We start from the raw sequence: 17,327 nt of genomic DNA on the forward strand, positions 1-17,327 counted from the left end.
ATGTAACTGAATTGCATTGATTCAATACATCTCAGTGCAGTTTAGTTCATTGACTGCAAGCAGAGATATGGCAAAGTAATGCTATTTTACACTTCTTAGTATGCAAAAGCAATACATCGGCAGCACATTGTAATGCAGAGCAGATCCTGTTCAGATGCAGGGTATAGATAGTAAATCTTTTAAAGTCTGTCTGCCCTGCAGCTGTGTGCTGACAGAAAAAAGCCAACAGGGGGTGCTAGTACGCTTTTTAAGTTGGCGATCATCGCAGTGCAGTAGGCATAAGAAAATAAGAGACAAAGAGAAACAGGGCTTTGTGATTAGAGCTAAATAGAAGATCAACTATCAGACAATTTCTGTCTCTGCCATATAGATGGAGGATTAAACAATAAATAGATGATCAGGCTCTCCTCCTCTTCTTCCTTTCCTGCTTATCCCCCCTTAGTAACAGCTCACATTTCTGGGATTTTTCCTGCGATAGATGGGAGTATATATTTTAAGGTCTAGAATCTATCAGACATCAATTGTTAAACTTACCATAGACTGAAATAAAAACAAACAAACAAGAAAATGGCCAAACAGTCGGAAGGTATGTGAAACCATTTTTAAAACAATGAGAACAGACCAGCAGAGAATGGAGCAGAAAACACTAGTCAATTTTTCTTTGTTAAAGCCCTTACAAATACCTTTGTGTCTTTTATGGTCCACCTGCAGCTAGCTATCCGATAGCTTTACTGCCCATAAAAAAACACTGTTACAGTACCCAGTCTTGTGAAAGGCTACAATGATGATCGTTAGCTGAAACTCATAAAAGCTTAAAATCCGTATTATTAGACATGTTCTTGATTATTTAAATGGAAGATGACAAGACTTGAGAGTCATATAAAAAGTAAACACAGCACAAATCCCAACAGTATATTAAGCAGCAGAGAGTATGCAGAGATTAAAATTTGTTGGACTTACCATGTCCAGCCACCTGACATGGACTTTCAGTCCTCAAACCTGGTCAAAAAACAAACAAACAACAAGGACAGTTCTTCCCTAGGAAATGGAAGCTACCTGCGTAGTGACTACAGCCCACTGAAACTGTTATTTGTTAGACGGACAAGCAATATTTATTCCTTTTTGATCGAGTGCCTACAAAGGTGATAAAAACCATATCATTCACTACAGTCATTCAAGACTCTTTCTGTTCGAGTGTAGTATTTCAAGCACATCTCCCCCAGGGACTGGTGCTGAATTGCTACAGAACCATCACCGAGAGCATCCTCACAAACATGATCATGACGCGGTACTAAAGCTGCTAAAGCAGCCGAGCGGATGACCTACACCGTGTGGTGAAGATTGCATACTAAACGAGCTCCTACAACTGGAAGATGTCTACACCACTCTTCTGAGGAAGTAGACGAGCAGCATCATTTCAGACACGTCACACCCCCGTTACCCTTTGTTTCAACTTTTGCCATCAGGCCGATGATACAGATGAATACAATACTCATGCAAACAGACTAAGGAACAGCTTTTCTCCCCACCCAACCACCCATATGCTATAATAACTTGCACTGACAATAGCTCTTCAGCACTACAATTGGACCCCATATAATCTCCCCCTCAGGAGTATCCATCCATCAATCCATTCTCCTCTGCTTATCCAACTCAGAGTTGTGCGGGGCTAGAGTCTACCCCAGCTGCCACAGGGCTGAAGCAGGGCATAGGAAAGGCTGCCAGTCTGCTGCAGGGCTTACGCAGACAATGATGCACATTCACATTCACATCTGTGGGCATTTTAGTATAACCAGTTAAACCTACAAACTGCATACCTTTGGACTGTAAGAGCAATCCAGATTACCCAGAGGGAACCCACTCAGTCACAGTCCACACAGAGAGACACCCACTCACACTCATGTTCACACCTATGGTCAATATTCATGTTGCCTCAAATGGTATTTGCATGATAAAGTCACTTTTATAAGATTCCTTGTCTTAAGTATAAAAACAGTACAATGACCCGAATGGCAGCAAGTGCAACATCACTCCAGATTATTATTTTTTTTTTTTAACCAGGAGAAAATCAATTAAACACTTGTTTATGACTAGTCAGCGTACAGTGTAACTGTAGCACATATAAAGAAGCATGAGAAAGTTTATTTGCACAAGCCTTTACGTCTTTTAAAAGCAGCAAATGAGGTGTTTTTAGTTTCCTGCTTCCTGTCCTCTGTATCCAGGCAGCCTTCTTGACTAAACCAAAAATAAGTGTTTCTCGGAGGAAATGACCGAGAACTTGTTTGACGTAAACTCTCAGATTCAACCACTTATGAAAGACTGAGAATGTGCAATTATAGGTGGCAAATTATTGTTTAATTTGGGATAATTGTTGTTTAAATTCCTTAAATAGCTTGTTTAAATACAGAGAAACCACTGAAGTGCAACCAATCTCAGATATAAAGCATTTACCTCATCTGCCCTTCTGCAGGATAAAGGATGCATGTGCTGTTTGGAAGCTCTAAAAGATATGTAATCTGTAGTTGATCAGTTTTCCAAATGTTTCAATAGTACTGTATAACAGTAGCTTTACTTGCCTCTGAAATGTCTATATGTGTCTTTGTGTTCCACAGCAGGAACATATTAATCTCAAAGGGGGTCATCACAGCAGCAAAGCACACCTTAAACAATATTTTAACGACACAATAGTTATAGAAATGCTGATCCGTGTTCCATTAAATACATTCTCACAGTTTCAGGATCTGTCAGTTTTTCTTCACACACAAAAATAATTAGAGCATCTGTCACAAGCATCACTGATGCAGTATCAGCACTCAGCGGTGCCATCCATCTGCTGAAGTTGGTGTGTTTTTGTGTTTTGGATGCACTGCAGAACTGTGAGTTTCAAGCTGACTTGGCACTGCGCACAACAAAAAAATCAAGGGAGACTTTGTTTGGCTTTGTCTAGATTGACAGTTTTATGTCAGATTCAGGTCATTTCACATCCAGCCTTTCGGTATCAGCTCCGGATTTCCTTTGCCACACTCCATGAAGAGGTCAAGTTGCGTCTCTCTTGTTAGTGTCAGCTAGCTGACAATGTGATGCCGGCTGCGTGTGCAGCAAGAGGAAGCTGCTGCATTGGTTTTATCACTCACTACTCTCCTATATATTGCTGGTATATCACAGCTGCACTCTGATATGAAATGGTAAAATGGCCTGTATTTGTATAGCGCTTTTCTAGTCCCTAAGGACCCCAAAGCGCTTTACACAACCAGTCATCTACCCATTCACACACTGGTGATGGTGTAGCCACAGCCACCCTGGGGCACACTGACAGAGGCGAGGCTGCCGGACACTGGCGCCACCAAGCCCTCTGACCACTACTTGAGTACCACGTAAACGTGGTACTCAAGTAGTGCAATTAGATCTGGCACTGTCCCACAAATTAGGAACACATGACAGAAATTCCAGCAGGGGGCAGTCACTTTACAGCAACTCAGAAATAAGGTCAACATGAATTTCATCAGCAAAGGAACATAAGTTGCCACGACTACACGACTTTAATGCAATTTTAATGCACAGTTTCATTCATCATCATTACTAAAGCATATCTAACAGCTTTTCTTACGCTAGTCATTTTTTTTCAAGTTTTGTTTAATAAAACTTGAAATTCTTGAGGCAATAAACGTACCTGAAAAGAATTACTTAGTGCATTGATCTTTCTATGCATATTTGCAAGCTATTAGAAGCTGCTTCCATCATTTATATGCAGTCTGTGTTTTTAAAAATTATAGATGTGGCCATAGACAGTTCATCTCTCTTATGCACATTAATGTGTGGTTGTATTATTTTGATTGATTAATTATCTAAATGTGTGCAAAACCCTAAAACTTTTTAAAAGATTTGTTACATTAATATAAACAGTAGCTTACTGTATTTGTTGCAGGCAACATAAAAATTTAAATAACACACAGCTCCAAGTGGGACTGGATTAAAAAAAAATGAAGATATATAGCCCGAGGAGGTTTGAAAACTCAGAATTTCAGATAAATCAAAGAATTATCAAGAAAGTGAATAACGCACAGACCTAATGCACTCCATACATTCATGTTTTGAACAAATTTGCAGGGTTGCAGGTATACATTTACCATAGTTTTGATGAGAAGAAAAGTTCTAAAGCTGGAATATAACACGAGCAGCACTTCTGTTACTCCAACACTAAGAATCTCTTTATTATCAGTGTAGTCAAAGCAAGCATCCAATAAACGAATCCCTTCTAGCATATACAAAGATATTGCACTTGAGTAGTTTCATGAGCTGTAACCACTCTTATCTCTGCTCTGCTGTATTGAAATTTCCTGAAGCATGAGAGTTTACTGAGCCTCCGGCATTTGAACTATAAGAGCTATGAAGTGTTTGCCAGTGAAATTAAACAGAAAACATTTCTAGAAATCAGTGGAGTCGAGGGGGATAAAAAGAGCATCAAATTAGATTATGAAATGTCAACATGAAAGCTTTCTTTTTAATCTACATTGTGAGCTACAACAGACCAGCAGAGCTTCTCTCTTAAGAGATCTAGAGATGATGGCACAAAGGTTTCATAGAAGGCTTAAATCCTTCTGGACGTTTAAGATAATGTGGATTTCACAATTCAGTGAGGGCTCTGTACTCATGTAACACTTTCACAGCTGAAATAATTTAGCTTTGTGGTACAGAAACAGAGTCTAATGAGTTTCAGCTAATTGCCTAATTAGTTCAATTCATGAAAAAGCATGATTATGGCTTCCAGTGTATCTTCCCCATTACTCTGTCTCAGCAGGTGGTTGTGAGGGGGTAGTTGTGTATGTGTAACAGGGTTGGGCAAAAATGGCTAACATACATGTAACCGGGATTATGTATTCAGATTACAAAATCATAAGTAAATCATCTAACCAGATTACCATCAAATTTGATTTTAGTAATCTTGTTAGAGATTCTTTCCATCTTTCAAATCTGGGGAAAAAATAAATTATACAACCTTTTTTCCATGATAAGGAATGCTATTGATTTACTTATTTACTAATTTAGTCAGTCACTTCCCCTTCACAGATATGCACTCCATTGTCTGTGCCAAGGGCAGTTTGTCAAACAAAGAATAACAACAGGCAAAGACCTCAAAAGACCTCTTCTGACTTTGAAGACGGCAAAATCTTTTTTATGATGTCCCTGAGTGCACTATCACATTATTCAAGGCCTGAATTGATTCAGCAGTAAATCCTAAATATATAACATATATCATTATAAATACTGAAGGTCTTTTTGCAGTATTACAAAGTTGAGAAAAAATCTTATGTATTAAAAATTTTGATGTAATGTGTATTTATTAACCAATTATATTTCAAAGCAATCAGAGTCTGAGTCAATTTTGTGATTAAAGAGAAAGAGGAAACACGCTGAATTTTGAGATGCCATAAAACAAAGATAAAAAAGGAATGAAAATAAGAAAGCTAGTTAAACTAAAGGAGATTTAAAGCTCACATGTAGAAAACTGACAGCCAGCATGCCTCAAACTGTCAGGTCCTGAAGAGATGTTTAATTAATTAGAATTGAAACAGATGGTATTCATTATCATGGTGCAGTATATAGATCACACACCTGGAAACTGACAGTCTGATGCATGCAGTGGGCCAAAATGTTATAGCTCCAATCCTTTGAATTAAAAATCTACATCAATTTACACAATGAAGTTTTCATATTAGGTGATAGCTCCCCCTACTGTTCCTGTAGGCTACAAACTATGCCAGAACTCGCAGCATCACTAAGGATCAAAATTTAATTTAAAGGGTTAAGAAAAGAAATCAACAGCAAATACAAAAGTCATGTGATTCACAAAGAAAATCAAATAAGCATCTATCCAATCAGAAAGCAGTCGAAGTAAACTAAATGAACAAGGCAGGACTATACGACAGAATAGTGAATTAAGGGTATACGTGTGTGAGTGTATAAATGTGTGTGTGTATGTGTACCCAGCCAGATTTGTGTTAATTCAACCACTCATGAAAGAGTGCGAATGAGCAATTATAGGTAGTAAATTATTGTTTTAATTTGGGATAATTATTGTTTACATACCTTAAGTAGCTTGTTTAAATACAGAGAAACCACTGAAATACAACCAGCCATCAACACAACCAAAGTAAACAAGGAATGCTACCCGTTTAGGAAAATAAATATCTAGTTCCTAGAAACACCTACTTTATAATGTAGAAGTGATTAACATGCAAGAAATCTACTGTGGATCTACCCACTGTGCTGACCTCTTGTGCATAGGAGCAGCTGAAAGTAGCTTTAATTGAATTTCTTTCAAGGTTTGTTATGATAGCATCTCAAATTTAATTATGGACTATATAGAACTATGTTGTGTCAGTTATGTTTATACAGTAGTTGCAGCCTTATACAGTTTAGCTGTAAACAGGCAAGAGGTAAACTTTAACTAAGCATGAAGCCTCCACACAAGGTCAAGTTGATGCTGAAGTGAAATCAGGATGAACTCATGCCAAGCTGTTAAAAAGGAGCCAAGAACCCCGAGCATCAATTTTAATTGGTACTGGGTATTGAACACAGTGAAGAGTGTTGGTGATTGATGATAGTAAGCTTCTGGCCAAAGGTATCTACATAAAGTTTGAATACAACAACAACTCTCACAGATATAAAGACATCTGTCTTCTTGCCTTCATTTCTGCTGATCTTTAGGTAGGAAAATAATCCCAATGTAAATCTTCCTTAACTTTGATCAGCACTTGCAGCAGTTCAAATGTGTTGTCTTTTATTTCATTGGCTTCTCTTTGCTGTTTATCTTCCATCCACTACATAATGAGAGTATTCTGTCTATAATCAAACACCTTTAATCAACCGGTCAACATTTTTACTTAAAATGTAATGTGGCTGCTTGACAGGGGGGAAATGGATTGGTGATTTTTTTGTTGTTGTTGTTTAAGAGTAAACAATTAGACTGGAACATCTTACTGAAAGATCAAAGCCTTCGAGCAGCATTATGAAGAGGCTGCTTCATGGTTGAATTTGAACCGCAAAGAAACAGTTTCAGCACAAACTTCAAGATGAGTCTTTTCCCCTGCTGTCAGACAAAACTCACCAATTAAAAATAAAAGGAATCCAGAATTCTGAAAACATGTCCATCTCGAACTGAAAAAGTAAGGTCTCACTGCTTTGAAGGCAGAGACAATTGCCCGAGGTCATCACCAAGTAATGGGGATGAACGCATGAGACAACAGCATTAATGAGGCTGCACTTTCTCCACGGAGAGCAACCTTTTATCTGAGCGTGGTTAAGGACTGAAAGTGATGACAAGAAATCTTTTAGGATCGCCTAAAGGAGGCAGATGTGCTCCTGTGTCCTAATGATTCATTACTGTGTTTTTGTGAATGTATTAATGTCTGTTACATAAATTGCTAACAGTTTCTAAAGCACAAGTTTTTGTTTAAAAAGAAGGTGCTGTAGAATTTAGCAATACACCATTACTGAGCAGTAGGAAATGACAACAGACATTGATTGGGTCAGAAATAGCATGAAACAGAAGAGCTGGTGTGGAGGGTGGGTTGCAAAGCAGCTTGCTGAAGCAGCAGTACAAATGTAAAATGTTTCCCAACAGGACTTCCAGGTGAGCTTGATTCTGTGACATGCTTGAACTAACATTATGCTCAGTTTTATACACCAAGATTATTATTTCTTTTAAATTAATCATATTTTTTTAAAAAAAGTTAATTCTCCTCATTTTTGACCACAGGTTTAGTGTCTCTGCATTTAGTATCTGAAATGTATATAAACAGTTCCACCTTGCAAGGCAATGGAAATAATAGGTTTTACTCTGGTTTCCTTCAAGTGCTTAAAATAAATGTATTAGAACACCGTTCTTAAGAACAAGAAAATACAAATGTTTTAAAAAATGAGTCAAAACATCTTTAACTAAAAGACTAAACTTCAAATTACATTTTAAAATTACAAAATTACATAAACTAAAAGTTGCTGAATTCTCATTTTTATACTCAAATTTGAGCCTGGACTCTGGACTCTCTAAGAAGTCAGATCAAGCATAAGTTTTAACTATTAAAACATTTTTTTTCTGTTAGTGACATGCAAGTAAGTGTAATTTGGCATCTTAATAAACAAATGAAATAAAAATGTAAAAGTGATTTTTGGTAATTAAAAATATTGGTGATTTAGAACAGCTGTGGCAGATCATTACACTGGGTGGTGGTCTAATAAATTAGTTAAGCAGTATAAATGTTTCACATATATAACTTTATTTATTATGTATTAAATCTGGAGGTTTATCATAAATAATCATAAGTTGTTATTCACTTCATAGACAGCTTCTCAAATTGATTTCCAGAAATTTTCACACAGCTAAAAATATTTCTACCTTGTCACTACATCTACATTTCCCACTTCCAGGGTGAACTTGTGTTACAGATGGACGTGTCAAAACCTGAGTGTAATCTTCCTACCCCTCATTCTTCAACCGATTAACAGCATCATTCATCACTTCCAGATAAAAAAGTTCATCATAAGATATATGTCTAATAATATTTCATACTTTGACTAATGTGCACTGAGAAATCAATCCAACTTTCTTATTCATTTGAGGCAAATAAATATTTTCCCTGAGTTTCATCATCTTCACTCGCCCAGCCCACAAAAATAGCAAATGAGAGGGATAGGGGAAAAAAAAAGAAATAAACATAATAATGTCACAATCTGCAGGCAGCAGACCGTGTGGAGCGGAGAGTGAGGACCCAAATGCAGACAACGTAGGCAGCAATGAACTTTAACAAAAGGCGAGCCATTTATTCAGCCTGATTGTCAAAACAGAACGAAATAAGAAAACCAAAATGAATGAGGAATTAATCATGAAAGCCTGGAAAAGTAGGAACATGGAAACACAGGGGTAGGTGAAGAGGGGCTTTGGCAAAGGATGGAGGAAAACAGAGACAATATAGACACCGAGGGATGATGAGGGAAGTGGAAACACATGGAAACACCGCAGGAACAAATTTCCACATAATGAGACAGGGAGAGCAAAACTGAACACAATGCACATGAGACAAGTAGCACACATACCAAGACTCAGACATGGACATGGCTTGACACCAGGATGGGGATAAACAAACATGCACAGCAAATCCAGCATGTCCAAATTAACACTGTCAGATTTGATTTCAACACTATTAAAGTGTCTATATGGGTCCACACCAGAGAGTGTTAATTTAACTCTTTTTGGAGAGTTGGTACGTTAACTCTGATTTAGTGTTAAACACCAAATCTGTCTGGAGTTGATAATTTAACACTTGGTGTTAAGAGTTTATATATTAACTCTCAAAGAGTATTTTAGTTTAACTACGTAAGAGTTATCTTCTAATTCATTCTAAAAAGCGGGAATTTTACTGTTCTGAACTTCTAGAAATTTCTTTTGGAAATAAACATTTACTAAAAAGATGCAATGGTTTTTGAAAAACATTTATTCTGAACTGTGCACCACAATTTCAAAACATTTTCTGAAAGATCTAACAGTATACATGTTCTCACTTTCATTAGAATTTTGTTTATCAAAAGGTCTGACATGGTAAATGCAAATAACAGCATTCTCATCACTTATTTCTTCAATACAATATGCATGTCCTTCATTCATCCCTTTGTGGAACTTCAACGCACTTCTGCTCTCCCCCATATTCCATCTTCACAAGCATATCCTGTGCAGAGATTGAATAAAAAATTAGTTGACACTAATTAATGGCACAAATAATCCAGTAAACAATTGCAGCACAGTAAAAAAAAAAAAGGAATCCTCTTTGAGCCATTACTTGTGTAAAGTATTTTCCCAAAAGACAAGGACACAGGCAACAGGTAATACTGAACTAAATGTAAAACCTCAACCTTTTTCATTTTTACCTAAACCGTGTGCACAAAACTCTGGAGGGATCTAAATTCTAACGTAGAACCCAGTCAGGACGTCAGCTACTGCTGTTTGCTCGTTTTTTGTTTTTTTTTTTATGGGCGATCGTTTTCAGGCTTCAAGTAGCACCATTATACCAACATTTCACATTCTAGACATTGTTTTAGGTGTATTTGACCAAAAGTTTGACTGAAAATTCACATGCAAGCTTTTTTCAAGGCTGTGGTATTTGCCGGCAAACAATACCTTTCAGCTAGCTAAAACAGAATATTATGCTATCACCGAGCAACATGGCTAATGCCTTTCACACAGCTTTGTCTCAACTCCAAAGAGCCACAGAAGTAAAAGCTCATAATAATAATTGAAACAATCTTTGAAAAAATGACTTACCAAGCATGGCAAACAACTCGAATATGTAGAGCAAAATGTTCTGAAACGGCTTCACTTCAGCTTCGATTGGAGCCGTGCTGGGGGCGGAGTCTGTGAATTTACTCTGTTGGTGTCATAGCCCCTGTAGGAGTTCAGAGTTAAGAGGTCAAGAGTTAATGTTTCCATTGTAACACTTCCAGATTTGACATAGAAACACTCATTTTTAACACTCGATTTTAACTACTATCATTTTACACCTCAGAGTTACATTAAAAGAATGTGACTCTGCTTAGAGTAAAATTAACTCTACTTTTGCAAGGAGACTATTAACACCAAAAAATTTAACACTTTTGAATTTGCTGTGTGGGAGCGCATGACAGACAGGGGAGACAAGGATGAACACACAGACAGAACACAGAGGCATGACTGGGATAAAAAAGAGAGGGCGAGAGACACAGAGGGCAACAAACATGGAAACATGGCAGACCTAACATGGACAACGCTAAGGACAAAACATAAAGGTGAGTGTAAGAACACAGGAGGAGAACACTAAAGAACGAAACACAGTGACAAGACTAAGAAAACGGGACAATAAGCTGATGACCCTAAAGTGACTAAACAGGAAAACCCAACATAATAACATCCAGAAATCAGCTTAATATTCTAAGGCTACGTTCACACTGCAAGCGAAAGCGCATCAAATCCGACTTTTTTGACCCTATGTGACCCATATCCGATCACGGTATGACAGTGTGAACGGCACAAATCCGATATTTTCCAATCCGATCTGGGTCACTTTCGTATGTGGTACTGAATCCGATACATATCTGACGTTTTAGAAAGCGACTGCTGTTTGAACGGTCATGTCGCATTAAATCCGTCTTTTACGTCACTGACACAAGACAGACGCCAATTATCAGCGCCGGAGAAGCGCCCGAGAAGACATCGTGAACGCTTCCTGGCCATCCACTGTAGATGTCAGTGAAGCTGTTTGGAAGACAGCGTTGGAGAAACGCGAACATTTTATTTGCACTGTATAATCTGCAGATTCTGACAGAAATCTGCAACTATCCTTTGAAGCACCGCTCCTCTCTAAAACAGCAATAAGAACAATTATTAGACTGTATGTAAATAACAAAATAACTTTACAACTTAAAGCTAAATTGGGAAATATACAGTCCAAAACAAGTCTTTATATTAAGGGCCATCAGTCAAACAATACCGTTTGGTCTGGGTCTAAACAGAGCGTCTTCTTTTGCGCATGCGGGCCGCTTTGAGGGTTCACACTAGAGCGCGTTTGCTATCACATTTTATTTGTAGTGTGAACAAGCAGACAAAAAAATCGGATTTGAGCATTAAGACCTGCAGTGGGAACGTAGCCTAAGATTAATACTAAGATTCAAAAGTCCAAAACACAGAACGCTGGGTCACCAGCCAAGAACAATAACAAATAAACTTACATAAGAGGCTAGAAGTCCCCTAGGCCCCATATAGTTTGACCAATAACACCACAGATATGGGTCTATACATCAGCACTGCCACTATGAAATTGAAAATGCAATCAGCGTGTGGAGCCAGCTGTACTTTCAGCTGCCAATTCTTAAAATTCCTCCTGGAGGTTTGGCTATCTTTCATTCACAGTTAGCCTCCTGCCCTGGCTCTCAGCTGCTGATTCATCTTCTTTAAGACTGTCTTATGAGCACACAGTGAACACAGAAGATCCAGTAACTGCTGTAAGAGAAACTTTAAATGGCATTTCACCTCCCTAGGTGCAGGGATGTGCACCTGAAACCAGATAGACGAATGAGTGTGACTACAAGGTGCAGAACAGCCACACCTGTCTGCTACAACAAGAAACAAAAAAGATATTTTTCAACTACTTAGTCTATGATTCTGAAATTCTATGTACTCGTGAAAAAATGCATGTAGTCAATCAACAAACAATAGAGGATCTACAAAGCAGAAAGCTGGATAGAGCACCAAGCACCTTCTTCAGCTGATAATCATTCAGATTATTTGCTGAATGATTTGTTTATTTGCATGATTTGTATTTTGTTTGGCAATGTTAGAAATTAAACTACATCAGGATGAGAAGCAAAAGTAGCTCCACTGCGTACTATATCAAGATCCAATCTTTAGTAATGTACTCTTTAAACTTGCATAATTTAATGAAAGCAACCGCAGCAAACTCATCTGTTACAAAATCAATGACTCAGCACAGACAAGAGGAAAAGAGTAGTGTAAGAGAAAACACATATGCATAGCTACCGAGTAATAACTAAGAGCAAGGTGATGCGCTCGGATGAGCAGTAAAATATGTTCAATGAATTGCATGAGATTGGTCAAATAAGGACAGAAGAGGATGTTTAATCCAAATGCAGCACTATCATACTTTCAAAACGTAGCAAGGAATGAAATTTTACCATACATACTGAACTGATCCGTGCTGTTTTGAGGATCGTGCCAAAATGTTCACAGATTTCAGTTTTTGTATATGTTTTAAGTGGACTTTTGGACAACTGCAGAATATTCATATTCCAAGTTACAACGTGACCAGGTGAAAACATGAGGCTGTAATCAGTCTTTGATTTCGTAGATTGATGACTTCACTTGGAATGAGTAAAAAAACCTTCTTGGAGTTTGAAAATATGCTAAAGATGTGACTTGAATCACATCACTGTGACTGGCACTCTGTGTCCCTAAGGCTCTCAGTATCCAACTTCTTATCTCTCCTTGAACTTACACCACATTTGTCATCGCTGTCAGCAGGAAAACTCTTGCTCTTAAATGTAAAGTCAAGCTCCATCAGTTAAAGAAAATCTCATTATAAAACAATAACGGGTTTGTTCTCGACTCGAATGAGAAATCATATCTGTCAAATGTTGCCAACACATCGTTTACATTAGATGTAGATAGAAAGAGGCAGACTTAATGTTATGCAATTACAGAAAATAAAATCACTGTACACTGTAAAGTTTGCTTTTGTCCTTCAAGCTATAATTTGTTTTGAATAATGCATAGAGTGAATGAGTGTGTGTTTATCTGCATGTCTGCTTGGTAGTTTATTAAAATGCAAAATGTCTTTTCTGTTTTCAGGCTTGACGGCCAACTTGCTGGCCTCTGAGTGCTTTTGTGTGTGCTCTGTCGGCCTGTAAAAACAGACTTACAGCATGCGTGTGCATGTATCTGTGTGATTCAGTGCCTCTGTAGATGTGTGTGGGTGTGCAGAAAGGGGACAGGCTGCTTCATCATTCTAGTTAGTTATGCAGACAGACTTAGCAGCAGTTCTCTGGACGTGGCACTGTTCCCCTCCAGCATCAAATATTCAGCACACACACCTCTTCCATTCCTTTCCTTGACGCTAAATCTCTACACCTGGAAGGCCTTCACAGAATGTTGATTCAGTTTACGTCGGAGCAGCGAGTCTCCTGAGGATGTTTCTAATAGAAACTCCTTTCTAATAGAAAACAAAAGTAACTGTTGAACATCACAAAGGTATAAAAGAAAAGCATTGCTGCATATAAAGCAAAATTCAGCTTATTCCTTCACTTACAACACAAAATTCCCCTCAGCATGCAAAATTTAGAAACTTAAGTTGATGTGTTATAGAAGCAGTAGTTTACAGTTGAAGTTGCTCAGCAGATTCATTAATATCAGACCCTTTTCTGTATTCGTTTTTACACAAATTTACATTTGCTATAAGGATACATTTTAATGTAGATCATTGTAACCTACAGTACTGAAAGAGGGCATGGTTAACAAAAAAAGAAGTTACTCAACACAATTTAAATGTGACATGACAAATATTTTATGAACGTACAGCAGGTCTATATATGTTTTCATTATGAGCATTTCCTTATAATAAACAATCAATTTTCCCTCTGCTTAACTTAAATTCCTTTTGTTGCTAATAACAAAAAACAAAGTAATTAATTTAATTTAGATTTCTATTAATCAGACATAAGGAGCTGCACTTATCCAGATAATTAGAATTCCATCAATAAATTAATTATTTAGTGTTTCAGCTTTGCATTGTATTCTGAATTTTGTCTCTGCATTATGGCCACCAAACAGTCCACTGTCTCAACATTTTATTTCAGATTTATATAAATAGATATTTTTCTGTCCAGTCTCCACAGCAGCCTCTTCTTGTTAACACTCCAGCCCACACCCTACAATCTGGGTGTGCATTCATAGGAAACAGTTTCCACTCAAATATTATCATAATTTAGTGACACCACCCTCATTCTATCAGTCTGTAATAGTTGAACACTAAAAGACATTCATATGTTAAAATTCTTCTCTTCCATTTTATCCCATTTTTGAAATTACATGTTCTGAAAGGCTTAACCAAGGGTCAGAGGGTGAGAACATGTCCCAGTGGATATGAAAAACACAACATGTTTTTAACTATTCTTAAATTCTACTTAAGACTTCACTCTTCTTTCAGCTGTGTCTAATACCTCATCTCCAGTATCAGAACTTACATGCTCCAGTTTATCCCTCCTGCGAAGCCAGACGCTGGCTGAGTAGTCCTGCTGCTGCACGGCTGTTATTACGGAGCTGGTTGGAATCCCGGTGACTGGATAGCCAAAACCTAACCCCTGACACTTTGTGTCCTGGCCACCTACTATCCCGCGTATTCCTCGTAACTCCATGGCTGGTTGGTTGGGCAACTGGTTCAGTGGTCTTCCACTCTTGCAAAAAAAAAAATCAATTAGCTTGTTGATCCTCAGCCAATAGGTTAAAACAACTCTTAATTCAGCTGCATCCCGTACACTCAAATTTTAACTCAATTTGCACATGCTGAAAAATAAATACACTTATTTCTCTGCAATTATAAAAATGTGAGTTTTTTTTTTCTTCCAATGTGGTTTGCTATAAATATTCCGCTCTGGTGGATCCTCTTCTGTCAGTGTCTTTAATGACTTAAACACAAAATCCCAGTTTGAAGCTTTGCATTCCTCAAAATAATCAACAAACAGCTTTCATTCTCACCATACCTCTCTGGTTATAAAATGAGACTGTCCCTGTCTTCAACACTTTTGACAAATGTCCATCGGCTGCAAGAAATCCTCTTTCAAGTGCTTCTCCTTCTCATGATATTGCAGAGATCTTCAGTATTTTCTGATCTGGGTTAGACTGGGTTTGGGCTCTGCCCTCAGCAGACGAGGGACTCCGACAACACTGATCAGGACTTCCACCGATTCAGGCATCCCCCGTGTGAGAGCGTGAGTGTGAGGAACAGGAGAAGGGAGGGGAAGAGGAGGGGTTGAAAAGAACACTGAAAGAGGTAGAAAGAGAGGGGATGGACAGAGTTGAGGTGAAGCTGATTCATAGTCATAGAGGGAGGAAAGACCCCTCTGTAAAGCATACGCCGTTATCAATAGACTCTGACGACAGGAGGAACAGACACATCTGTGTTTATCCAATAAACATTATTCAGCCTTTTTCTTAATCTTAAACCTCTTTATCCCTTCAATCCTTTCTCTTTCCACTTGTTTTGGCAATTGCCTCACACTATGAAATATCAGTGTTTTCTTCTTTTAACCTGTCAGCTCTCTCCACTTGTGTCACACTCTTTTGCTGCCTACACCTCCAGTTCTGCATTGTCTTTCTTCATTTTCTTCCCACCGCACACACTTGAGTATTTACAGGTTTTTCAGTTGTTTATCTTTCCACTGATTTATGACACATGTACCTCTGACTGCACTCAAACATGCAGACATACGCACGCACAAACATCCCCCTTGGTGCATCACAGCAGAGTGGTGCAGTGAGGCTGCAGTACCTCTCTTTCTTTACCTTTGGTTGTGTCATTGTGCCAGAGAAGCAACAGAGCTTAAAAACTTTAATTGGCATCTGGGTAAACTCATGCATACTGTACTGACACACACACAGACACACACAATCGGTTCTACTTCCAGTTACAGGACATTGCACTCACTTGTATTAATTTCCTTTCAGTTATTCCTGTGTGCTAGTACTGATCGGGGCGATTGTGGCTCAAGAGTTGGGAGTTCGCCTTGTAATTGGAAGGTTGCCGGTTCGAGCCCCGGCTTGGACAGTCTCAGTCGTTGTGTCCTTGGGCAAGACACTTCACCCGTTGCCTACTGGTGGTGGTCAGAGGGTCCGGTGGTGCCAGTGTTCGGCAGCCTCGCCTCTGTCAGTGCGCCCCAGGGTGGCTGTGGCTACAATGTAGCTTGCCATCACCAGTGTGTGAATGGGTGGATGACTGGATATGTAAAGCGCTTTGGGGTCCTTAGGGACTAGTAAAGCGCTATATAAATACAGGCCATTTACCATGAATCCCTAAGTCTATACTATATTCCATTAATCTATAGATGTCTTCACCCTAAAATTTAATGAGCTGCAATACAGAAACTTGCTTTCTTGTTCCAAAAAAGGGGAGGCAGCTCCCCATAATATAAGCAATGCAAGTTCTGTCTCACACACCATCTACACATTGAAGTGATTAGTGGTGGATAGCCAGAGCACTTTGCTTCACTGAAATAAAAACAGTTCATTTTAATAGCATGCACTGACTTCCATTTCTGTGGTTAGTGTTAATGCTGGGAGTCTGCCAAAGAATGACAACACATGCAGTCTCTGCTTATTATACAAAAATATGATTGGGGTGCCACTTAAAAATAAATAATAAAATAGCGAGAAATATATAAGGCTGTGAGGGTGTTCGGATTTTTTTTATTTTGTGCATGGGAGGAATTCAGGGTGCTGTCAAAGAAAATGTGTACTGGTTTAGTCTAGATTTGATACAATTCCTTAGTCAGAGCCAAAGATTGTATAAAAGATGGATTCTGCCACCATGAAGTCAACCATTAGGTTTTTGATTCCATATTTTTTTAAACCTTTGGGCCCTGCTATGTCAGTTTTTTTGTAAGAGGGCAGAGTGCTAAGTTATGAACTAACTACCAATTCTGCTACAAAGTGCTAACTCACAGACTAAAAGACTAGAATTTCACACACTAAAACAATTAGCTCATTTTAATACATTTTTGTTTACATAGCACCA

At 38.3% G+C, this 17,327-nt stretch overlaps 1 protein-coding gene across 1 annotated transcript in view; it reads right to left on the minus strand.

Annotated features, from left to right (window-relative positions):
* LOC146560851 (inactive phospholipase D5) overlaps positions 1-15,501 on the minus strand; it is a 74,409-nt gene extending 58,908 nt beyond the window's left edge. Inside the window, exons 1-2 of the mRNA XM_085296381.1 lie at positions 15,298-15,501; positions 14,782-14,991 (exon numbers count right to left, since the gene is read on the minus strand). Coding sequence (XP_085152507.1) covers positions 14,782-14,952 — 171 coding nt within the window. The 5' untranslated portion in view covers positions 14,953-14,991; positions 15,298-15,501. The remainder of the gene's footprint in view (positions 1-14,781; positions 14,992-15,297) is intronic.
* Positions 15,502-17,327: the final 1,826 nt, after the last annotated feature.

Source organism: Mchenga conophoros, linkage group LG13 (genome assembly GCF_057382185.1).
Source record: "Mchenga conophoros isolate Kocher_MC1m ecotype Shallow Benthic linkage group LG13, M_conophoros_male_GT1.1, whole genome shotgun sequence".
In the NCBI taxonomy this organism is placed as follows: domain Eukaryota; kingdom Metazoa; phylum Chordata; class Actinopteri; order Cichliformes; family Cichlidae; genus Mchenga; species Mchenga conophoros.